This window comes from Gigantopelta aegis, chromosome 6, assembly GCF_016097555.1.
Source record: "Gigantopelta aegis isolate Gae_Host chromosome 6, Gae_host_genome, whole genome shotgun sequence".
Lineage (NCBI taxonomy): Eukaryota > Metazoa > Mollusca > Gastropoda > Neomphalida > Peltospiridae > Gigantopelta > Gigantopelta aegis.
The window spans coordinates 76,495,638-76,522,110 of NC_054704.1; the positions used below are offsets into that span (position 1 = coordinate 76,495,638).

General features: G+C 35.3%; 1 protein-coding gene across 2 annotated transcripts in view; it reads left to right on the forward strand.

Moving 5' to 3' along the window:
• The first annotated feature begins 603 nt into the window (after positions 1–603).
• LOC121375993 (lethal(3)malignant brain tumor-like protein 3) overlaps positions 604–26,473 on the forward strand; it is a 33,609-nt gene continuing 7,739 nt past the window's right edge. Inside the window, exons 1-16 of one of the 2 annotated variants that reach the window (XM_041503743.1) lie at positions 604–1,405; positions 3,897–5,785; positions 8,334–8,430; positions 12,136–12,262; positions 12,945–13,162; positions 14,399–14,481; positions 15,280–15,523; positions 16,094–16,188; positions 17,096–17,324; positions 18,046–18,131; positions 19,804–20,029; positions 20,878–20,980; positions 21,581–21,733; positions 23,096–23,260; positions 23,923–23,996; positions 26,104–26,336. In XM_041503743.1, coding sequence (XP_041359677.1) covers positions 610–1,405; positions 3,897–5,785; positions 8,334–8,430; positions 12,136–12,262; positions 12,945–13,162; positions 14,399–14,481; positions 15,280–15,523; positions 16,094–16,188; positions 17,096–17,324; positions 18,046–18,131; positions 19,804–20,029; positions 20,878–20,980; positions 21,581–21,733; positions 23,096–23,260; positions 23,923–23,996; positions 26,104–26,336 — 4,818 coding nt within the window. In that variant the 5' untranslated portion in view covers positions 604–609. Of the gene's footprint in view, positions 1,406–2,537; positions 2,642–3,896; positions 5,786–8,333; positions 8,431–12,135; positions 12,263–12,944; positions 13,163–14,398; positions 14,482–15,279; positions 15,524–16,093; positions 16,189–17,095; positions 17,325–18,045; positions 18,132–19,803; positions 20,030–20,877; positions 20,981–21,580; positions 21,734–23,095; positions 23,261–23,922; positions 23,997–26,103; positions 26,337–26,473 lie in introns of those variants that run through there. The other variant, XM_041503745.1, reaches the window with a different exon arrangement.

The window sequence follows — 26,473 nt, forward strand, 5'->3', positions numbered from 1 at the left end:
AGACTATTTATGCAATAGGTGAACTTGTTGTTCTATTTTAACATTAAAAAACAGGGGGAAAGTGCATACTAGTATACTAGTATAAACAAATTTTATGGCTATACCATCACAAGTTTTTTTTCCGTCTTGAAACAAATTTTATATAAAATTTTATATTGAAATTAGTTTTTGGCATACTTCGTAATTCACCCGAATCATTTCGTATACCCTCGGCATAATCCCAAATGTTTTCAAAGTACTGACATGATTTTGCAAGTTAGGTTTTGATTGGTCGAATGAAAGGTTTTTGATTGGTCGAATGAAAGGTCAACTGGACATGAGCTCCAACAGGGTGCTGTAACAGTAATTAACCAGTGGAGCTAATTTTAATTAGATTATTTATTTATTTGCTAATTTGTCTTTATGTTGTAGAGACCACAGGAGCTGTGTTACAAGCTAATGGGTAACAGATTTACAGATCCATAGCTATTTTTATTTTCAATACGCTACCAGAAATTATAATTTCCATAAAATCCTATGGCTTAACGTACATGTACGTATAAGTTTTATTTTGATCTATTTTAGATATTTCACCGAAAATACCTCGACTGGCAGGATTGTAGTTGTAATATGGCGAGTGTTTCTGTATCAGAAGATGTTGCTGAGTTGCCACCAGCAAAGAAAGCTAAAGTTGATGTTCCAAGCAGCTCAGATGCAGCATTGCTGTTACCTTCATACAGCTGCAGCAGCTCTGACACTGGTAGCACGGTATCCACACCACCAACCACAACGTCAACAGCGATGATGAGTTGTTCCAGTCCTCTTGTTGCAAATAATGTTGTAACATCCTGTCCGTCAACATTTAACAGTTCTGTTTCCACTGGAAAGCCAACAACTAACTTTATAATGTCACCAAATACCCAATCTACAGTAGCCACTAGCATAGTGCCATCGATAAATTCTCAACCAACTGCGGCAACAAACATTGTAACATCAACAAATTCTCAATCTACAGTAGCCACTAACTTCGTAACGTCACTAAATTCCCAACTTACAGTGGGTACTAACATCGTAACGTCGCCAGTTTCCCAACCTACAGTCACTACTAGCATAGTGACATCACCAAATCCTCCCCTTACAGTGGCCACTAACATCGTGACATCACCAAATCTTCAACCTGCTGTGGCTATCAACTTTGTAACATCTCCAAACACACAACATTCTATTAAATCAGAAGAAAATGGCAATGTTACATCCTTGAATACAAGCTCGGTTCCTATGGCAACAGTTGCTGACAGTAGCAGTGCAATGGCGGCATTTTCTACAACAGCAACATGTATTCCACTAGGTACCCTGGCAACGACATCTGTTCCAAACACCAACTCCACATTACCTCCAGGAGGAATTAGTTTAACAATAACCAATGGTAATATGTTATAATTATGACACTTTTTTTTTTTCATTTGCCATAAATCATTTCTTTATCTATTTAATTTTTAATTTTAAAAAAAAATTTCACATTGAATAAACTATATCACTGATTGAAATGCTTTGTCAAAGATAGGTTCCTTGTTAAGAATCCATACATTTGTTCTTTGCATACTGCACTTACAACAGCCTCTAGCTGATGTTGTTAATTCTGGGATAATTTTTTACCCAATCATTCACTCACTCACTCTTTCATATGTTTTTTTTTCTTAAAAATGTGTTGATGGTTTGACATGATTTCATGGTTTTTTAGTGTTAACGTTCTCTTGGAAGTTCCTTCACTGGTCATTTACAACAAGTACAGAAGTATTTGACTGAGACACGTAATGAATATATGTCTAAGCCTGGGCCCATATTTCGAAGCAATTCTAGCCTACGAAATTGTAAAACTTATCAAACATATGACGTCATTATGACATGTGCTGTAGTGCTAAAATGACTTTGAAAATATGGCAGAGATTATCTTCTATTCTAAAGACATAAAACACTTTTTCTAAATCAGCCTCTATTAACTTTAGATGAAAGTAAACTATGATTGATTATAACAAGCTATGAGTCATATGACTAACACACTCCTTTTTATTTTATTTTCGAAATGGATGTTTATTTTGTATTTAAATTAAAATACAAATCTGCATTCATTTGCTAATACAAAATATTACATTTTGTTGTAAATAAAAGGCTTTTAAGATAAAATACACTATTTCAGAGAAGTGTTTATTTGGTTTTCTTATGTGATATAAAAACATTTGAGAGAGAAAAATAACTTTCAGAATAAAAAAATTAATTGTTCTTTCCCTATGTACAATTTAGAAAGTTAAACTACATGTTTTTAATACTAACTTCAATTTCCCATCTTTTAAAAATTGTAATTTGTATAAAGTTCTAATATTTTTTCCTTAATAAATTGCTTTGTTATTCTCATTCGGTGTTATAAGGCCTACCATTTTGTATTCAATGAGAGCATGACTAAATACAGTAGATAAAAAAAAAAGTGATTGGAATACATGTATAATATTGTGCATACTTTGTGCAGGTGTTATCAATTTGAAAGGCCATCATAAGGTTGGCAGTATTCGTCAACAGCCAGGGATACGTCCAGCCCAAATACGAGCCCCTGGTTTGGTGGCTAATCCCAGAGCTACTAATGCCAGTCCCGTAACCATGGTGAAGGGTAATCATCCATCAGTTGTTTTGCATTACAAATTTCATCTGTGTTGTGTTCACACTTTTATTTTTACATATTGAGTATTACGATTTAGTTCATTAAAAAAATGAATAGTATTCATCTACATGCAAATGACTGTGTTTTAAATATTAGATGCATGTGCCAGTTTAATATGGGATTCTACTTTATTGTGTATGTATTTGCAAAAGCAAATTCACTGGTACCTGGTTTTCAAGTATTTAACAAAATTGGGGCTCACACAAATTTGACTAATTTTCAGATTTATAGGTTGAGTGTTTCCCTTAAAGATTGATTAAAATGTGGTTAATTTACAGAGAATTTCGTTAGCCAAAGACTAAATGTTCTAGCCATTTTGTATAAAAATTAGCATTTGGCTAATTTGCCTGGCAATGAGCCCAGAAAAATATGTTTTACAATGGTAGACATGTTTAATTTGATGTTGACACAATATTACTAGTAGTTGTTCTCTTACCCCTGGTGGTCTGTACCACTGACAAAAAACAGAACAACATGTGCATGTCGTTGAGTGGTAACAGAGCATTAGAATGTTAGGAACTTCAAAATTAGTTAAATGCAGATGCTTAGTTATATTTAGGATTTTAGATATTGCTAATAGGAACATTTCTCTGTGTGTGTGTGTGTGTGTGTGTGTGTGTGTGTGTGTGTGTGTGTGTGTGTGTGTGTGTGTGTGTGTGTGTGTGTGTGTGTGTGTGTGTGTGTGTGTGTGTGTGTGTGTGTGTTTGTTTCTGAGCACTATGAGGTAAATTTGAGTGCCATGATATAATTACCAGTTGTGTTGATGAGGAGGCCCACATCTGCTGATGGGTTGTACATATTAAGAGTTATTTTAAGGCTTAATATTTCAGTGGTTATTAGGTTAATTTGGGTGTGATTGTCTAGAATACATATTTAAGATACAGCATTTCTTGGCGTAACTTTGATGAAATTTATAGCCCTTACATTTATTGCAAAGACTATTGAGTAAAATGTTTTAACCCCTGTTAATGTTGAGCTTGCCAGACAAGAGCTATTTGTCAGCTGCATTAATTTATATGGTAAAACTGTTAACAGGCTTGATTCCCTACAAACTAACATTAAAAATAATGTGCGATTATTAAAAATGTAGATTCCAATATAATGACTGTAATTTACAGGGACTAAATTGTGCTATTATTGATTTGCAGTTATTGCTCTAACACAGTTAGTTGTATGTTTTAATAACCTCGGCTTATTTTGACAGGTCCATCTCGACCACAGCTTGTTGGGCAGACCAGTCACACACAGCTAAAAATCCCCAATCCAGGATCTATGCCACCTCGAGGACAGACTCTGATCAAGACACAGCCTAACTTCTCTGTAAAAGCCACCACTCTGTCCATGAATAACCCTGGACAAACACCGGTCCCAATCCAGACCATTGCTGCAGGCCAGAAGTCGTCCTTAATTGGTCTCTCAAAGTCTGATGCCAATCTGAGACAACAGATGCAAATAGGACAGCCTATTCAGATCCAGATCCCAGCATCTCTTGCTGGAACACAGTTGCACTCACTAAACCTAGATCCTACAAGACATCTTCAGATCCCTCAGTCTTTAGGAGGAGCACAGTTACATACCGTTAGCATAGATCCCACGCAAGCAATCCAAGTCCCTACGTCTGGAGCCATGACCCAGGACTCCAACCGACAGTCACTGCAGGAACAGGCCATGGGATCGCACCACATCTCTCAGTTTCCTGTCACACAACACATTTTGTTGCCAAGACAACCTCTTACCGTTGGCATGCAGCCGCGGTTTGTTGCCCGTGCGGGTACCACTCAAATAAGCCAACCTATCACGGTGCAGACACATCAGCAAATGCTGGCTGCTGGCAACCAGTCTGTCCTCCAGCCGGTGTCAAACCAACAGGTGACGCTTCAGCCGGTGTCATCTCAAGTGACGTTTCAGCTGCAGCCGCATACCGTACAATCTGGAGTCCAGCCTCAGCAGCAGCAGATTGTGCTCCAGACATCACCAGGAGTGTCATCTAAATCATCTGCATCCACAGTGAAGGCGATATCTGCACTGGGGACAAAATCAGCTGCTGTCACGGGGTCAGAGTTGGTTCCTGGCAGTTCTGGAAAATCTTTAGTGAGACCTCCGGGAGGTAAAGGTGCCGTTACAACAGTTGGCAAGGCACCACGAGGTAGACCACCCGGTTCAGTTAAAGATAGAACAAAAGCTGTCCATCTGTTGGTACAACAACAAGTCTCAAACAAGCAGAAGTCTGCATCTGATGCTCTTAGTCCCAAACAAGAGAAACCGAGGATAGTGCATCCAGATATGATAAAGACCAAACCTCGAATTCTTGGTCAGGACAAAAGAAAGCTAGAGAAGTCTCCGGATAAAATAGCCAATTTGAATTCTCCGGAGAAAAACAAACTTTTGAATATAGCTAAGAAACCTATGACAGTTGCTGCTTTGTCCAGAGAAAGATTGAATGCTTTAAATGCAGAGCCAATGAAAGCTCCTCCTGTGGAGATACTACCATTTGAATCGACTTCAGTTGTGTCTTATGATTCAAGGGCTGCTATGCCAAATGAAGTTAATGTGGAAACTGTTACTGTGCTCAAAGGAATGACAGATTTATCACCTCGGGTGCAGTCAACAGTATCAACCAGTAACCAAGCAGAATCTGTGGCACCAAAGGAACCTCCAGTCCAGAACAAGTCACTGGATGCAGTTCCAAAGGAATCTGTTAGTCTGCTTCAGAACAACCAACAAGCAAAGGATTTTTTAGGTTTATCTTTAGTCAAGGAAAGAGACATACTGCAACCTGAGAAGAATTCTGAAACGGACAAATCTAAAGATGTAACTGTGAAAACAAATCAGTCGGAGTCTGTATCAACCGACACAACACTAGCAGTTCTTGTTGATACTGTAGTGAAACAAGATGAAAACCAGAGTGGAAAATCTGATGTGACTAATGACAGCCATGATGACATTCCAGCAAACAACTTGTTGAATGCCAGAGAAGGCAAAGATGTTAGTGAATTGAAATCCAGGGAGCCTGAACCTGAAGGTGACTTTGACATGGTCTCTGCCATGACCTGGGAGAATGGTATTGGTACTCTTGAAGGCAGTGATCTCAAGGTGAGTTGTCTTTTGTTAAATAACATAATTATGGTTTTATGGTGAGTAAATGGTTTTCCAGGTTTTTGGCTCATTTCTGGCTATACTTAAAATATTTTTCCCGAAGTAGATTTGATCTGATCTGAAATGTTGAAAAATAATTTTATTTAAGTATGGTATACATTTTCTAGATTATAAAAGATTATTTTTAATGGGTTATCACATCCCCATTATATACTCAACAAAATTAATTAAGGTTCAGTAGATTTTTTGACACTTATCTTTAAGTTCAAAATAATTAAAATACATTTTACAGTATCATTAAAATTATAAAAAACCACGAAAATAATACAGTCATCTCCACTTATTTGCACATCGGTTTATAGCATAATTCGGTTAATTGACTATTTTCACCCAACACGAAACCATTTGCCCTTATAACACTACAAAACATCCGGTTAATTGCACAGACTACACGCTATATATCGGTTATTTGCACATATAAATAACGATTTTTTTTTTTTTTTTCTGTGCTAAATTAATGTCACAAATGACTGAGAATGTCTATCAAACTTTGGCAAAAAAACTCAAATAAATCACCGATTAATCTGTTTTGTTTGAGCTCACTGTGTGGTAAGCCGACTGTAATCGCTGTTTACAGAGTCGACATGTGAAATGCAAATGAGATGGTGTGCACATTACTACTGGTGAATCACAATACCCGACTACAAGATTTAAGAATGACATAATTAAGTTGAATAAACCTAAGACCTAATGTTTTGTTTGCAATATATTGCTGTTAATCAGAGGCCATCTCAATAACAGGTAACTCTCCGACTATTATTTTTAGAAGTACCGCCTGTGCGCTTGTACGCATGCGCACTCAACTATTGAGGCCCTATTCGATTGACGTGTTCAGGGCAATCATTGTTCTGTATCAATTATTACGTTATGTTGAGAAGCCTTGTTAATAATTAAAATATTACAGATCAATCGTCCTAGGCGGTTATGTTTTTAATAAATGTGACCGAGAAAGGGTTGTTGTTCACTTATTCATTAGATGCAATGTACGCTATATCTGTTAAACACAAAAGAAACGATTTATCACTTGCTTCCCGGAAAATGTAGCGGAAAAAAAAAGACTGGTGGGGGAGGTCGTCAAAAAAACAAACATAACAAAGACCGTTATTTATGGATCGTCCCTAAGTTTCTGCTATATTGTTAGACACCAATCAGTCGGACTGCACCATGAAGGTCAGTCAATTGTGTTAGACCGGTCATGCATGCAATGCAGACTGCTGGAACTGATAACGACTCACTAGCTGAGCTTAACTTTAATTCCTTAACAATAGCAAAGTCATTATTTGGGGATCACAAATAATACCAAAGCTTGCCATATCTTTTGGGATGGAAAGAACACCATACCAGCAAATTCATACAAGTTCACGTAATTCTATTCGGTCAATCAACAGCCCGGTAATTCCGGAAACTGACGTCATTTTATAAACATGTGCACCGATGAAACGTGAACTTTTTGATGGTTATGTTGTTTCATGTTTATCTCATTAACTACATGGCTAATACACTTTGTTTACACTAGTGGATGGTCAGTGTTTTTTTTTTTAATGCACAAAGAAAACGACGCCAGTTTGTGTTTTTAGAAAACGACGCCCAGTGACGGACGTTGTTGGTTTTTAAAAAAACTATTTCTGGTCTGGCAGATTAAAACAAAAACGTCATGCTAAATATATATATATATATATATCGATAGATATATTTTTTTACATTTATATATATCCAACTGCATGTGACATGTGTTAACTGTAATAGTTCCGGTATGAAGTACCGCATTATGCTAGACTGTCTCCCATGCCACTTTGTAGTTGGATGGCTGTTACAAAGTGAAAGTCGGTACTCTATCGGTTAATCGACTAACCCGGTTAATTGCACAAAATCGAGCAGCACCGAGGGTATGCAAATAAGAGGGTTTGACTGTACTTATCGATTCAAATATTAACTTTATTTTATGTATTTATAAAACATTTAAGTGAATATATGAGTACAATTTGTAAACTTATACCCATTCAAAGTGGGCTTTTCCCCAATATTAATCCAGTAATCTAAAGGTTACAGACACTTTGGTTACAAGACAGTGTAAAATAGTTTCAACTGGGGTTTCTTAACCGCTAACTTAGACTTTACTTACAATTTAGTGCTTTTGTTTTGGCAGTATATTTCTAAGTTCTAGTCATCCAGACAAACGACAGAGATAACTATGTAGGGAACTCTTTTTTTCTTCCAAAATTTAATAAACAACAGTTCCTAATCATAAAACTGATTAGCAGCTGTTGTTTATTAAATTTAGAAACTTACATAGTAAATAGTGACATCATAGTGAACAAAATACACATGTATTTCATTTTATGTATGCAGAACAGTGTGCTATAACCTTTTAAAAAATTATTATTATGGTCCCCAGACCCATGACAATATGACAGATGCTAGAAACGTAATTGGATATAATAAGCCTGAAAATCTAACTGGAATTAATGGGGTTTTTTTTATATAGTTCCGGCTGAATGAGTTTGGTTTAATGGAGATGATAACGGATGATGTAACAGCTGGAGGTGGCGCTGACAAGAACAAAGAGCAGAAACCGCCAGCAGGTGGGTTTTTCATTACCACTCTTTTTAATCCCCTACTGGTCGGTCTGTCTGTCTGCCTGTCCCACATATAGTTTTTCAGATCTTTTTGTGGTAATGCCTCAAGATATTGAGCTGACATTTTATGTGTAACTTTATCATGTACTGTTATACATCAAGTTCGACTTTCATGGCGATTTACCCATTTTTATACACCCATCCGTCCGTACGTACATCCGTCTGTTAACTTTTTTTTGTCCGGACCATATTTTGCATACAGATGCATACAGGACCAACAAACCTAACATGTAGGAACAACTTGGGATGGTGGTGTGTTGCGTACTATTACTAAGTCGCTGTGATGTTCTACTGCACATAACAGCAAATCCTTGTCCGGACCATATCTTGCATACAGAACCATCAAACCTCACATGTAGGAACAACTTGGGATGCTGGTGTGATGCGTACTATTACTAGGTCACTGTGACCTGCTTTTCACAGTCTACTGCATATATCAATAAATCCTTGTCCGGACCATATCCTGCATGTACAGATGCACATAACAGTAAATCCTTGTCCGGACCATATCTTGCATACAGGACCATCAAACCTCACTTGTAGGAACTACTTGGGATGGTGGTGTGTCATGTACTATTACTAGGTCACTGTGACCTACTTTTCAAGATCTACTGCACATAACAGTAAATCCTTGTCCGGATCATATCTTGCATACAGATGCATACAGGACCATTCTAATAAAGAACAATAACTTCATTAATCAGACAGCACCTTCTCCAATGGATACAGTATCATTAGTAGTTGGTCCAATACAAATTGTTCATCCATCTCATTGCAAACATTTCACATAATTAGAATTGAATCATACCTGTAACATTCTTTAATATTTTTGGTTTTCCATCAAACTCCTGATGGGCGTATCATGTGCCTGTCTGTCTGTCCCACATATATTTTTTCCAATATATTTGTGGTAACGCCTTAAGATATTGAGCTGAATTTTTATGTGTAACTGTTATACATCAAGTTTGACTTCCATGCGGATTTACCCATTTTTTATGCAGAGTTATGGCCTTGAACCTGACCTTTTTCCCACAGTGCTTCAAGACAATGACTTGAAATGTTGTGTATTGCTTTATTAGTTAAGTACCGTTAAAAGTAAAGTTTGACTTTCATGGCGATTTACCCATTTTTCAGTTATAACTCTTGAACTTAGGAGATACGTAAGTTTGTTGGGTCCAGTGGGGGACATGTATTGCTTTAGCAGTATTCTCAGAATGCTTGTTTATAGTAGTCTGGTAAGTATTAAATTTAGTTTTAATTTAAAAATTTCATTATCATTATTATTATGAATTGCTCTACAACTGGGTTATGTTCAGTGCAAATGTTTTGGATCCCCCATCCATTACATTCATTTGAGGATTGTCTGTTATTAGTCCCCTACCGGTCCAACTGGAGTGGACTATATGTTTTATCTCCATCTGTCCGTCCGTCCGTCCGTCCCACATATAGTTTACCGGATGTTTTTTTGTGTTTTTTTCAAAATACCTTGAGATATTGAGCTGAAATTTTGTATATAGCTTTATGTACTGTTACAGATCAATTTTGACTTTCATGGCGATTTAACCATTTTTGACTGTTATGGCCCTTGAACTTTTTTTTTTCTTTTTTTTTTTCAGAAAGCCTTGAGATATTGAGCTGAATTTTTTTAATAGCTTTATCATGTACTGTTACAGATCAGGTTTGACTTTCATGGTGATTTAACCATTTTTGATGGAGTTATAGCCCTTGAACGGAGATACAAAAACATTTTAGGTTCGGCAGGGGACATGTATTGCTTTAGCAGTACTCTCAGAATGCTTGTTTCTTTTAGGCTCATTGGGGTATGAACAAACAAGAAACAAAGCATGCACAAACGGTGTGAATCAAAGAAGCCATTCACACAAAAGTTTGCCATGCTTTCTTTTTGTTCATACCCAGATGAAGCTAAAACAAATAACAGAATTCTTATAATTAAATTTGAAACAAACTTGTTAATAAAAACACAAACAAGATCACATTTAAAAAAAAAATTCTTTTCTTTGGTTTTTAATACAAAGTACCAATAAAAAATGACATCAGATGTGACGTTACTTTTTATGTTCATCGAGAAATTATCAAACTTGCATTGCTACAGTTGGACCATTGAGATACCTTTAAAATGTCATGAATATATAGAGGATATTTCATGTTTTTTGTTAAATATGATTTATATCTGATCGATTGAAGTTTGCAATCATATCTCATGAGTTACGACGAGTGTGATGTGATTGCAAACTTCACGAGATGAGATATAAATCATATTTGACAAAAAAAATAAAATTTTCTATTTATTATATAACATTTGGCAATTTACCTTTATTTTTAAAATGCCAGCAGCAAAATAATTCCAGCTTTCTCACAGTGAAGATTAAAAGAATCCTTCATATGTGTCCATGTAGGACAGGGCTATTCCACCCGAGAGTACATAATTTGTTGTCAGGGATGAGGCTTGCCGATTCCCTGACATCATATGTACCGGAGGGTAGAATAGCCCTGTCCCACATGGATATATAATGGAGTATTATTTTTCTCCCATCCAGTAGATGAAAACGTGAATAACCTACATTTTTTTATCTTACAATAAAATAATCATAACCATTGAAAAGGTTGTACCCAAAAATGGTTTATACTAAAAGTATAAATCGAAAATGATAGTATAATTTCATTATGACAGCAGGTTTCCTTGTTTTTATGAAATATATAAAGCATTTCTTGTGTTATTTTACCGTTTACGTGACGTCACCCAATGTTATATCGGCTCAAGCAACAGAAGTCATGCAAGACCGATTTATTCCTCATGGGCCGACGTCATGGAATATGCCTGTCTTGCATGGCTAGGGATGGGAGAAAACACTTTCTTCAGTGACGATAACACATTTTAGAGTGAAATTGTGAAATTTTCACTCTAAAATGTGTTAGTCACTGAGTGACTGGTAACACTGTTATTTCACTGATATTTTAAGATATTTCACTAAATGTTATATAATAAAGTGGAATATTTAATATTAAGCCCAAAAGCAAGTAATGACATGAGCACTCGCATCATTTGAATCCATTGTTAGGTTTTTAAAAGATGCAGTTAACAGACATTTTTTCTAATATTAGATCAAGTTGCACCTAATAACCACTGATTAAACAATGTATTGTATAACATTTAATGAAATATCTTAAATATCAGTGAAATAAAAGTGATATCAATCACTCGGTGACGATAACACATTTTAGAGTGAAAATTTCACTCTAAAATTTGTTATCGTCACTGTAGAAAGTGTTATCTTCACTGTAAGAAAGCCGGAACTATTTTGCTGCTGGCATTTTAAAAATAAAGGTAAATTGCCAAACATTATTATATTAAATAGAACATTTCTTGGTGTTTTGTCAAATATGATTTATATCTCATCGTGTGAAGTTTGCAATCATATTACACTTGTCGTGCAAGCTCGACTTGTGAGATATGATTGCAAACTTCACTCTATGAGATATAAATCATATTTGACAAAAAAACATGAAATATCCTCTATGTATTAAATGTTGTTACACAAGCATTCCTTTATTTGTACATTTCTTAACATATTTGCAGTATTGTTTACCTTCTTGATACCAGTTTGTAACTCCTGTTTTGTGTTATTTTAGCCGTGAAAACTGAGCCAGCTAATGGAGGTTTGACCTGTGAGAACTGTGGAATTGTGGGAGATGCTCGGACGTTCTGCAAGACCGGAAGATTCTGTAGCCAAACCTGTGTGGGACGATTCGCAGGAAAGTAAGAATGAATGTTTCTTTGTTTTATTGTTAAATATTATTCAGAGCTATAGATGGAATAATCCAACTAGGTGAGGGAGTGAAAATAAAAATGAATTAGGGCCCAATAATATGTGATTGATTATCTGCAGCTAGAAAAAGGCCTCTTTTAAACTAAAAAAGGGCTTTTTCATATTTTGGAGGGAATGTAAATGGACCTAAATATTAACAACTTGATAAAAATATTTTTTCAAATTTTAATTCAGTTTTTAATGTGGGTTTTTTTTAATAAAGAAAACTCAAAAAAAAACTAAGGTTTATTACACATGTTAATTCTCCAATTAATTTTTTTGTTTTAATTTTATTATGTATTTGACAAATCTTATTTCAAGGACAAAATACTTAGGTAACAGGTAACATATGGGACAAAATTAAAATATGTTTAGACAATAAATGTGAATGTGAAAGAAGAGTATATGACCAGATATATGGATACCCTGGGTATGAACAAGATTATAGACATTTTAGTTTGGACTAGTGTATTGGATTCGGTTGACTGCAGTGAAGTTTAAGGTCAGGTGAAATATTTCTGAAAAGGGGAATCACTTCAATGTCTCATTTCAATACATAATAGGCGATTGTTAATTGAAACTATTATCTGTTGTTAGTGGTATTTTTATTTTAACTATGCCTTTATATTGCAGAAGAAATATTAAAAGACTAGCTTCATTAGAATCTGATGGATCTGCAAGACAGACAGATGAAACAGGTTCTATTCCTAATAAGCTTTCAGAAAGACCAAAAGTGTTGATGGGTGTTAAGAAAAAGAAACGGAAATACTTGTTGGATAAGGATGGGAAGTCAGGACTTAAAGTTATTATCCCTGATGAAGAAGAGCTGACGAGAATACCAAACATTCCAGGTAATTAAAAAATAATTTTAAAAATTGTACTGTGTTATTTAAAAATCTAGATAAAATCGGATAAGATTAATTTATTTTACTAGTTTAAATTCCTTTCTATATCTTTTCAAAAGGAAAAGTTAACAACCATTCAGTAGTGTTTTCCACTACATATTTACATGTTTGATTATTTGAGTACCATATTTACCTTTTCTAACATATTTTTTCATCTTTTTGTACCGAAAAATATGAACATAAAACAAAAAATGTATCTTCGTCTGTATGGTAATTAAATGTAAAACTGGGAACCACCATTAGGGGTATCCATGATATTCATACAGTACTGTTGCTAATTTGCACTATACTAAGTCTTTACTGTATTTGACTGAAAATAAGCCCAGGGGGCCAAGACAACTCATTGTGAGCTTAGCATGGGGTGGGCTTATTCCCAGACAAGGGGCCAGTTTTGTTGGAAAAAAAAGTAATAATAATAATTAAAATAAATAATAATAATTAAATTAACTAGGAAGAAAACAAAAAACATTCAGTAGCACATCTAAATTAATTAGTGTTCCATTTGTTATTAATAAATAATAATTGTTTATTAAGTAAACTGATTTTTTCACTAGTATCTAATTATCAGAAACACACCTTCTATGTTACAATTACTTACCAGTGCTGTTTATTTACTGAGAAGACTTAAAACAACATCAATTAACAACAAAGTCAATAGCGTATGCACATGTGTACATGTGTTTCTGACACAGGCAGCCAGCTAACCATAACACTACAAAGAATTGTCAATCTAGGTCATTGTTCTTAGCCAATCAGAATAAGGTATTTGCTTAATTAGCATTAACTGTGGACCCAGTGGTGGTAAAAATAGACATTGGTTTTAGTTTTGACTTGGGCTTGTGTACTTCAAACAAAATACTGCAGGCATGAAATTGAAAACAATGTTACACACTGTTACTGTTAGACTGCTAAATCTCACTGGTGGTAAAATATTGTGTTACATTTGTGTTTAATTATCTGCAGGAGGTATGACCTTTTAAATGAACTTTGAGCAAACTTGCAATTTCGTGTTATTTATACGGTGACGAAGTTAGGGGTGGGCTTATTTTACGAATGAGGGCCTAATTTCTTAAATACTATCAAAATGGAGTGGGGGAGCTTATTCAAAGACATAGGCTAATTTCCAGGCAAATACGGTAATTTATTGTGTTATTTTATTATATTTTTTGGTTTTTTGTTCAGGTAAAAAGTGTAGAAATTTCTCTTGGAGCCAGTACCTTAGTGAGACTAGTTCTGTGGGAGCTTCTCCAAAACTTTTCAAAGACGTATGTTTTATTTTTTCATAAATTTTAAAAATATTATTACCCTACCTGTATCCAGTTAATTTTGACTTAGGTACACAACTCAGCGTTTTTTGGACTGTCTATCTAGGACATGGGTTAATGGTACTGTAAACCTCCTCAACGATGGCAAAATATATACACCTGGTGTACATAAACTGCCAATATTTAACATTTTCACATTTGAAATATGTTTACATACAGCAAAATAACCTTTCATTCATATTTATTTTCTGCCCATAGGCAGACTCAAAATTGCAATCGGTGGGCAATTCTTTTAAAAATTGCCATGGGAGACGAATTGTTAAGTTCGAGCCCTGGTGTATTAGTCTTACCAACTACCCATTGAGCCGTTACAATTTGCTGTGTGTTGAAACCAGTGTTGGAATACAAACAATACATATCAACCATAAGAGTTGATGATTTAACCACAATATCTCGGAGGAGAAATAGATAGTTACATGACCAGAAATTATTACCCTTAACACGGTAGAAGATTTGAACCATTTGATTGGTTATTAATGAAAATTAACATATATTTTTTAATATTGTTGGTGGGATGTTATTGTTTAATATAATTTTTAAGTGCTTTCTTTTCTTTTGGTAACAGTTTGACATTTTGTGTTAATATTCTTGATGCTGACATTTTACAATTATTCCTTTTTAGCACAATGCAATTTCTACATTTACGATTTTAACATATTACTTGAATAAAAAATTAAATAATGTATTTCACCTTGCTTTTATTATTAGTGTTCCTTTTTCTTTCGTTTTTTGTTTCAGCCATTTCCTGTGGTAGGGCACGGCAAACATGGATTCAAGATCGGCATGAGTCTGGAGGGCGTTGACCCCATGCACCAGTCTCTGTACTGCGTTCTCTCCATAGCAGAGATCCAAGGTTACCGACTGCGTCTCCACTTCGATGGATACTCAGAATGTTATGACTTCTGGACAAATGCAAATTCACCATTTATTTTCCCATGTGGATGGTGTGAAAGAAATGGGAAAATGCTTCAGCCGCCTAAAAGTAAGACGTTTTAAATACAGCTGAAATAAAAATTTGGTTCTGTATATAATTTTTGCTAGTACACACTTTGGACAATTAATTAAAAAAAATATATAAACCAGGGGTGGGAATTCTCCTCAGATCAGCTGTTTTCCTCTCGTGGAACATTGCTTTTTCTCGCATTTTAATCATCCTTTCCTCCAAAATGTTTCAGATAGAATAGATTTTAACCTAGGATTTCAAGAATTTCCGGTACCCCTCTAGATTTCCTCTTTTTTTACAGTTCACCAATTCCCACCCCTGATAAACCCATAAGTAGACGATAATGTGTGACTGAAATTAGTTTGTAAACTTGATAATAACTAGTGTTGAGGGAATTATTATATTTATTACCCCAGTTATTTTGTTTTTAATTTGTTTTGTTTTATTCACACATGCTTCAAAATCATTTCAATAAAAATAAGTTTCTCATTGAAAGTAGAAATTGCACATTCTTAGATAAAAACTCTTTAAATTGTGTCATTATTATGCATGATTAACAAATGATTATATATCCCATGATATTCATAATAATTTGTTGTTTTTCTTCAGATCATTCTAAAGAATTATTTACCTGGAATAACTACTTCAAGATGTCAAAAGGACAGCCAGCTCCTAAAAACCTGTTTTCTAATCAGCCTGCTACAGTGAGTTTAATGACATTGTTGAGGTGTGTGTGAGTGAGAGCGTATGCATGTGTCTAGGTCTCATTCACATGTGGATTCCATGTGACTGTATATCACATACTGTGTGGTATGTACTGTCCTGCCTTGTCTTTCTGAAAATGCATGTAAAAGACTTCATGGTACTGTTTGAATTTACATGAATTGCCAATGGGTTATGTGATGAGTCGGTAACAAAACTGTATATTTGATGGTAAATAAAATATTTTTTTATAACGCAGGTATTGCACAAATATTTAACTAAAATAGTTATTTATGATTTATCCAATTTTTCATTACCTGAAATCTTCTTTTTTCAAAGCCAGTACTTGAATTTACTTAGTTAGAATTGTATATGTAGACCTCACCATTTAATGGGAGCTATTGCACTCGCTTTCTATAACTAATTTAGTTGAGTCATTTTTAGCTTTCATTTGCATGTGAATTTATGTGATGTCAGTATGGTAATATCTTAAATACCGGGGCGGGACGTAGCCCAGTGGTAAAGCGCTCGCTTGATGCACAGTTAGTTTGGGATCGATCCCTGTCGTTGGGCCCATTGGGCTATTTCTCGTTCCAGCCAGTGCACCACGACTGGTGTATCAAAGGCCGTGGTATGTGCTATCGTGTCTGTGGGACGGTGCATATAAATAATCCCTTGCTACTAATGGAAATATTGTAGCGGGTTTCCTCTCTATGACAGTGTCATAATGATCATATTTTGACATCCAGTAGCCAATGATCAATAAATCAATGTGATCTAGTGGTGTCGTTAAACAAAACAAAAACAAAAAATCTTAAATGGTTCTCTATAATCTAAGTTAGATAAGCAATTAATAACTCCTTTCAATTCTTTTCATACCATTAGCAATATGTGTTTGTTAATTTTCAGATGGTTACTCCTAATGCATTCCGTGTTGGTGGCAAACTGGAGGCGGTCGACAAGAAAAACCTTGCCCTCATCTGCGTGGCAACTGTCGCCGACACACTTGGGGACAAGGTTCTCATCCACTTTGATGGGTGGGAGGACTGTTACGACTACTGGTGTGACACGACGTCACCGTACATCCACCCGGTTGGATGGTGTCAGAAGAATGGAAGAATTCTTTCACCACCTTATGGTACGGTGTTATTTTCTACTTCTGTGAGATATTTACAGTAAACACTGGGTTGGACGTCAGTTATGCCGACCTGCTAGTCAACTATAACAACTTAACTGAGCTTGAGAGTGTAATGGAAGGTATTTCTTTGTTGTTGATAATACAGGTTGAAACAGTGTGCTTCTAACTACATGTGCATATAAGCCTCTATATTTAGTGTAAAAACTGTTAATACAGTAATTAATCAATTCTCTGATAATGAAATTTTTTATTTATTTTTAAAAAAAAGAATTATAATTTTTTTTTTTTTTTTTTTTTTTTTTTAAATTTATTTTATTAATTTTTTTTTTTTTAAATTTTTTTTTATTTATTTATTATTTTAAACATTACAAACATATAGCATTGAATTTTTTGTAAGGACATCAATGTGATGATTTAAATGGTCAAGCCACAATACTGTCCATTTGGTATGGGACTACTTGACAGGCTTGTGCTCCAGGCTTAATTTCAGATGAGCTATCTTAGTATCACCCAAGCTTCAGGTACATAGAATCTGCAGTGCCATATATCCATCTGGGCCCCGTTCCACAAAGCAATCTTAGCTCGACGATCAATGTAACTGCACAGCTAACGTATGCACTTGAGGTGATCTTAGGGCTAAGATCGCTTCATGGAACGGGGCCCTGGTGGGGTTTTAGATGAATATGAAAATTTAACGTGTAGTGTGTTTTTGTTTTTTTAGATTGTAAAGAAGTCAAAACGTTTACATGGGAAGATTATTTAACAGTAACCAAATCATCTGCCATTCCAGCTCGAGCATTTAAACCGGTATGTATCAAGTAATTCAACTATTTAGTTAACATTCTTATTTATGCTGATGCGCAGTCGATCTAGGATGGATCCCCAATAGTCTGCCTGTTTGGCTATTTCTCATTCCAACCAGTACTTCTTCACTGATGTAACAAAGGCTGTGGCATGAATTGTCCTGTCTGTGGGATGGCATATAAAAGATCCCTTGCTGCTAATCAAACGGGCGATGGCAGCAGATTTCCTTTTTCATTTGTGTGGTCCTTAACCATATATATTGCTGGAAAGAAATATAGGATCACACAGATAGCAACAAGACATAATGACTGCATCAAAAATCATTTCATATTGTCAGAAGTTGACTGGGAACATACAGGCAGCACATTCAACACAGCTGTCATTCAATCCCACATTACAACTTTGTATGAAATACAGACATTACTACGCTAGTTGTGAATTAAATTTGGTGTAATTTTAAGTGTTGCCTTATTTCTTTCCATCAGTATATCTAACACCATATAATAAAAAATAAAAATGTACAGTGTGTCTATAAAAAAAATTCCTTATTTAGGCAAAAATGTAATTAAACACTTCCTTTATTTCTAACTTCATTCATGTAAAGTGTTGGATTCTGAATAGCCTTTGTTCGAAGTGTCCTGAGTAATTGTTAAATGTATACTATGTTCATTTGTTTATTTGTTTGTTCGGTTATTCAAGCATGACATTGTCCTAATATATCTTTGTTAATGAGATTTTGCTCACTTATTCACCTTCTGCCTAAGATACTTTTTGTCTTTTGTTACAAAAAAAAAGAAAAAAAAGCGCATTCCTGATGTGCAGTTGGTCTAAGATCGATCCCTGTCGGTGGGCCCATTGGGCTATTTCTCATTGCAGCCAGTGCACCACGTCTGGTATATCAAAGACCATGGTATGTGTTATCCTGTCTGGAATAGTGCATATAAAAGATCCCTTGCTACTAATGGAAAAATGTAGTGGGTTTCCTGTCTATGACTGTCAAAATGACCATATGTTTGACATCCAGTAGCCTATGATTGATAAATCAGTGTGCTCTAGTGGTGTCGTTAAACAAAAAAAAAGTAAAATAAATACCAATCTAATTAAAATTAGCTCCACTGTTACATGTGGATCTAGCAGCAGCCCGTTGGAGTTCATGTCCAGTTGACCTTTCATTCGACCAATCAAAACCTTACTTGCAAAATCATGCCAGTGGTTTGAAAAGAATTTGAAAACATTCAGGATTATGCCGAGGGTATACGAAATGATTCGGGTGAATTATGAAGTATGCCGGGGGGGGGGGGGGGGGGGGGGGGAAGATCCCGTGATGGTATAGCCATAAAAATCTGTTTATACTAGTATGCACTTTTCCCCCCGGTTTTTTAATGTTGAAATAGACCAACAAGTTCACCTATTGCATAAATAGTCTCGCCCGAAATTTTTAGAATTTGTATGCTCCCGAATACTGCTATAAAAGGCGAAGTGTAATTGGTCGATATTTAAATTGTTATATTTAGATGAAATGTCATCTGGACATGGGAGTCCATGCAATGCTGTTAGATCTACCAGTGTAGATCCAGTAGAGCTAATTTTAATAAATACATTACTCATGACTGTCTTTTTCCCAGAATTTCATTTGACATATTTGTTATCTCCCTTTTCTCATGACTATTTTCAGAGAAGCCCAGTTGGTTTTGAGGTGGACATGAAGATAGAAGTTGTTGATCCACGAAACACGATTTTGGTCCGGGTGGCCACGATTTGTGAGGTGATAGACTACCAGGTGAGGATCCACTTCGACGGGTGGTCGGACATCTACGACTATTACCTTGACGACGACAGCCCAGACATGCACCCACCAGGCTGGTGTGCCAAGACAGGACACATACTACAACCTCCTTTTAGTAAGTTTTCTCTTCATATTAAAACGGATGATCTTAATATTTAGATAGCGAAAAATATCACCTATTATATCTCCCTTTATTTTACCGTTAACTTATATATATATATATTACTTACAACTTTTATGTTTAAATTATCAATTTTGGTAAGTTTGATATGGTTTTGGTCATTCTCAACCTGTGCTTATATCACTCTTAAAGACTGCTCAAATCTTGAATAACATTGTACACATGCAGTTTGTACACGTTTCCATTTAGTTATAGTTTCAAGACTTGAATCTAAACTCTGAAAGTTTAATAAGCTCTGTTTGCAACGAAAAAGATATGTACCTTGGAAATTGGTGAGCAGAACACATACTATAAGTACAACATCCATTTAGTAAGGGTTCTGTTCATGTTAAAACTGCTGGCCTTAATGCTTAACATGAATGAGTAAAATATTGGCTATTATATTTCTTTTTAACCATTAAGGGGGCAGGACATAGCCCAGTGGTACAGCGCTCGCTCAATGCACTGTCAGTCTGGGATCGATTCCCATTAGGCTATTTCTCGTTCCAGCCAGTGCACCATGACTGTCTGTGGGATGGTGCATATAAAAAATCCCTTGCTGCTAATCGAAAAGTGTAGCCCATGAAGTGGTGACAGCGGGTTTCCACTTTCAATATCTGTGTGGTCCTTAACCATATGTCTGACACCATATGACCGTAAATAAAATGTGTTGAGTTGGTCGTTAAATAAAACATTTTGTTTTCACCATTAACTTACATGTTTTTTAGTAGTCCTGGGTCCTTGCTTATAAAACTCTTAGTCTAACTCAAATCAATATAAGTATTTGATCTTCTCTTTTTCAGGTCCATCTGACCTTGTCCACTCACCTGGTCAGAGTGGATGTCCAACACCTGGTTGCCGAGGAACCGGCCACATAAAGGGAGCTAAATACACTGGCCATCACAGGTAGAATAAAATCGTGATTTTTTTTTCATTTATAAATATATTTTTTCAAAGAACATTCAGAGTAACTTCTTGTTAATAGTTTATAAGTTTTAGGAGTATTCTTCTTTAAAAGGGGCAGGGTGTAGATCAGTTGTAGATCATTCATATGATGTATAATGGTTGGTTTGTAACATGGAACCCTTTTCCTTGTTTATGCTTTTAATTCTGATCTTGTAATAGTTGCCAATTCTGAATATTTTCACAAAAGGATGAATGTGGAATGTTGACGGTTAACTTTATTGTAAAATTATGAACTATGAGCTGTATGGTTTTAAATGTATTTTACTGCATACTTTGTATTCCCAATAACGAGCAAGAAGTGTTATTCTTACTTTTGCTTTCACGCATGTGCTGCTAAGCGTTTTATAAAATACCTAAGTTCCAAACTTGATCTGAAACAAGGACACCTTGTATGTGTAATTATTTTTATGTTTTCAGTATGTACACTCCACACAGATCAATAGAGGTTATTTCCAGAGAGTGTTTCTGTGTTGTCAATATTATATATTAGGAATAAGTATTGTTTTATGTGAGCCTATGTTTTTTAAAATTAATTTACAGTGCCTTTGGATGCCCATATTCCACGGTGAACTTGAACCGAGAGCCTCCCATCCAAGATCGTCTGTTATCGTCCCGCGGTGATGACACTCCCTCACTGCCATCTTCAGCCAAAGTGCTGTCAGATTCCGATATGTGGAACTTTGAAGAACACAGGTTTGTATTTAATATATCAGACACAAAAAAAATCCCGAATCAGGCCCCTGGCTATCCAGGGGCAGGATCCAGGACAGACATACTTGAAACCTTACTGGTATATGAGCATGTAAAAACAATTCTGATCTGATCTGATAAAAATCTTTTAAAGGGGTGTAATTTTCCAGCTATTTTCACAAAGAATACTAAGACAAAGAAAGTTTAGGAAATTTGGCAGTACTGCATTGTGCATAAACCCAGGGCTCGAACTTAACGACGGCACCAACAGCAATTACTCTCATTGAGATATAGATTGCCGTAGGTAGAGAGCACCACTGACTGCACTTTTGTACCATTGGTAAAGCTCCTCAACAATGGCAAAATGTATACACCTGGTTTACATTATCTACCAATATTTAACTGCGCATTTCAAATATGTCTACATACAGAAAAATAACATTTCAGTCATGTTTATTTGTTGCAAATGTCACTTTAAAATTTTAAAACTTTTAAAATTGCTGTGGAAGACAAATTTTGAAGTTCGAACTCTGTCAACCCCCAATCTACATTCAATGATGTGATAGTTACTCATTTAATTTTGTAATGATAATCTGTTACTTATACTGACAAATGATTCATTAATTAAATCCTGTGTCTGATTTCACTTTGAAAGTTCAGGAGTTTTCTTTCATTTAAAAGCATTACCAAATTTCTAAGCTTATAGATAATCAATTCTGCAAAATAACACCTTGAAATATATTTTATTCTACTTTAACCTATAACATAATGCAATATTTCCAAATGAAACTTCATATGCACAGGCTTAATAAATTATTAATAAAACACTACTTTAGCATTAGCCATTTATGGTCACATAATTTTTAACCAACTGCTTAAGTTTAGTAGGTGACATATAACAAATATACCTTTCCTTTGTTTACTATATAGTAACTGTAAATTATAAAATATTAGTATTCTTAAAATTTAAAAAAATCCAAAGAAGTGACAGGTTAACGACATAAAACTTTAGTGAGGTCGAAAAATAAACACTTTTTAAAAAAAGAAAAAGAAAAAGTTGTAGGATCAGATAAAATAATACTTTTGTTCAATTTTGATGTTAAGCCCAGACAACTTAAAGTTCGTAAAAATAGCCATGGTTAGCTTTGCCTATTGCAAATTTTAGGGACACTTTTATTTTAATTTGGTGGAAAAAAAATTCATGCAATAATTGACATTTGCTGAAAAATAACCGTTGGGTTTTGCATTTTTGGACATAATTTGGCAAAATGTTTTGCACACCCAGAGATAATCCTAATAGCAGTAATTACCAACATTTCGACTTTTTTTGTTGTTGACTATATTGTCTGTGTTTTGCTTTGACAGAAAGTGTCCCACTGAAGGTTGTGATGGCTCGGGTCACATCACTGGCCGGTTCACCGCCCACCATCGTCTGTCTGGCTGTCCACTCAATGAAAGCAATATAGAGAGATACCAGGAACAGCCAGAACCAGTGAGAACGTACACGGGAGCAAAACGAGGACGGAAAAGGTTCACTTTTTTTGAATTAGCTAGGTTTCCATGTTTTGTTGACTTATCTGTTAGCTTCCCTTAGGCACCACACAACTATTTGGCGTGTCGTTACTTTTTGTAGCAGCTTAAAACTTATATTCAGATGCTAATATTTAGATAAAATTTAATGCGATTGTGTTTTATTAAATTTATAAAGTTGTCTGTAAATAGTTAAATAGCAGCGGCGTAGGAAGGTGCCAAAAAGTGGGGTGGGGACACACTTCTATATTTACACACTTTTACACTATTGTAAAGCAAATATAAAGCTAAATATCTGAAAAGTGTCCCCCACTTTCTACGCCAGTGAATAGTGATTAACAATGAAGATAAACTTGATATACAAGTATATAATTGTTTAGTTTCTGTGTATTCATTAAAAAACAATTATGGTAAAATATGAAAAATATTGTCCTTTCTTGAGATTAATGGAAACATTAAAATATGATTATCTGTAAATAAATACTGATTATTTTTTACTTTTTGTTTTAAAAATATCTACCTTTTGTTACACCCAATAGCTGATGTGTAATTTTGTGCTTGGGTGTTGTTAAACGTTTGTTCGCTCGTTTGTTCGCTCGTTTGTTCGTTCATTCATTTGTTGTAAAAAAATATCTAATTATCTTAAACTGGTTGTTTTGCAGGCATAAATTCTTACATATGGGAGAGCGTAGTGGTCGGCCACCTAAGGTGAAAAGGGAACCAAAAGAGGAAATCTGTGAGTTGGATGTGTTATATTACATTCAGGCATCTCAGAATTAAAAATCTGGGTGACCCATTTATCGGTTACGCAGCAATAAATCCATCTTACCCATTTCCTTTTTGTGTAACCTGTTATATGTATGTAAACAGTGCTAGAAATTTTGCTGGAATAAAAAAAAAAAGTTATGCAAAATTAGATTTATGCGAGCAACGCATGAACAAAATGACCGTTCTTGCAATTTTCAGATGCCTTACATTTACACGCATACGCACATTAACACACACATGCACACACCATACACATGCATGCGCATGCGCGCGCGTGCACGCACGTACATGCACACAGAGAAATAAGATAAGCCAGCATATTAGACTAGTTACACTATAATAAGATATAAACATCTTAAACCTTGATTCAAATCCTGATGTCATGATGCAAGTTCAGTAGTTATGTCTTGCCTTGACAAACATCAAAAGGGAGCATATTTCCACCAGGATTGTAATTGTGGTTTAAGTTTAGAATTTTTTATTTGCCTTAATGAACGTCAAAAGGTGAGATTATGGTTGTTTTTTTTCTAGCAGTAGCAGTGGCCTTTACTTTTGCATTTAGGGGCCATCCATATAGTACTTACGGCATTGAAGTAGAGGTGGGTCCAGTCCAGTCCAATGCATACAGTGTGTACACGGGGGAGGGGGGTCAGGACAGATTTGTAGATACGCAAAAAGCCATTATATTGTCAATTTGAGTAGAAATGCATGCGTGCTTAGGGGCACGAAAACTGACAACAACACTGTACATGTAACTTTAGTAGTTTTGTTTTGGGTATCAGATTTCATGCCAAACTTCATTAATAATAATAATAATAAAAATTAATAATTATTAAAAAAAAAAAAAAAAAAAAATCTGCTAATTTTTTTGACGTGTCAGTTAAACTTAAATTACTTGTGATTCTGTCCGTGATATCCTGTAATACATTGTACTTTTATGCGTATGCATACAGGGTGGGGAGGGATGGTCTGGCCCACTGCGTATGCCATGCATACAGGGGGCGGAGGGTACAGAATATTTAGCTTTTTGCATATGTACTATTATAGTAATCGCTCCATATAGTACTACTATATGGACGACCCCTTAGCTCCATGTGAATTGTTTTTATTATACCTCCATTTCGATCCCCATCGGTGAGCCCATTGGGCTATTTCTCGTTCCAGCCAGTGCACCACAACTGGTATATGAAAGGCTGTGGTATGTGCTACCCTGTCTGTGGGATGGTGCATATAAAAGATCCCTTGCTGCTAATCGGAAAGAATAGCCCATGAAGTGGCGATAGCAGGTTTCCTCTCTCATTATCTGAGTGGTCCATAACCATATGTCTGACGCCATATAAATGTGTTGAGTGCGTCGTTAAATAAAACATTTCCTTTCCTTTCCTTTCCTTCCATTTCTCATAAATTATGTCCTTCACTATTAATATAGCTGTACCTATTAATGTTAAATGTATTATTAAATTTAATTATTAATTAAAATACTTTTAAACACAGCATATTATATGAGACGTTTTTGCATTTAGCTTGAAATGAGGAAAAAAAAATATAAGTCCTAGATTGCTGACATTTGGTTTTTAATTGCAACAGTTGCTATAAGTACTCATCTCAATGCAGTAAAAATTTAAAATTTGTGAAATTTAATTTAAAAAGAAAATTGTTAAAAGTATTATCCAAGCTGTTTTGGGTTTGGAGTAGTTTTTTTTTCAATTTTAAATTTGGGTGAATTTATTAATGTATATTTTTTTTAAAGATTTAGTATAGTATTGTTTTACTACACAACATAATTTTTACTTAGGTCACCAATTGTTTAGTTACTTAAATTATATTTGCATATCCTAATCAGTTACCGTAAGTTTAAGCGAATCAAATATTAAATAAAAATATTTTATTGCAAGTAATTAAAGAAGATTATCTTTGATACTTGGTAAAGTGACTTTTAGAAAACTTTTACCACATACCTGATTGGCAGTTTGAGGGAATTTAAAGATGCACAAGCAACATTTCTGAAATATTGTGTTCTGAATTTAGGCTAAAGCTTCATCCAGTATAACCCCTCCAATTGTTTGTACTTACAGGGACAGAGGAAGACGCTCTACTGAATGGAATCCATCAGTCGGTTTTCATGTCATCGATGGTCCCAAACCCGGCGAAGGATCTTCCTCTGTGCTGGGAACAACATTCCAAACTGTTGCCTGGTGTTGACAAAATCCGAACATCTGACGTTTCAAAGTGGTCAATGGATGAAGTGGCCAGTTTTGTTCACACACTGCCTGGCTGCAAGGAACAGGGCAAAGTGTTTAAAGAAGAGGTAATCAAAAACTACAAATGGCTTCATTGATGCATGCGTGCGAGACATAGCCCAGTGGTAAAGCACTCAATTGATGCGAGGTCATTTGGGATTGATCCCCGTCAGTGGGCGCATTGGGCTGTTTCTCGCTGAATCCA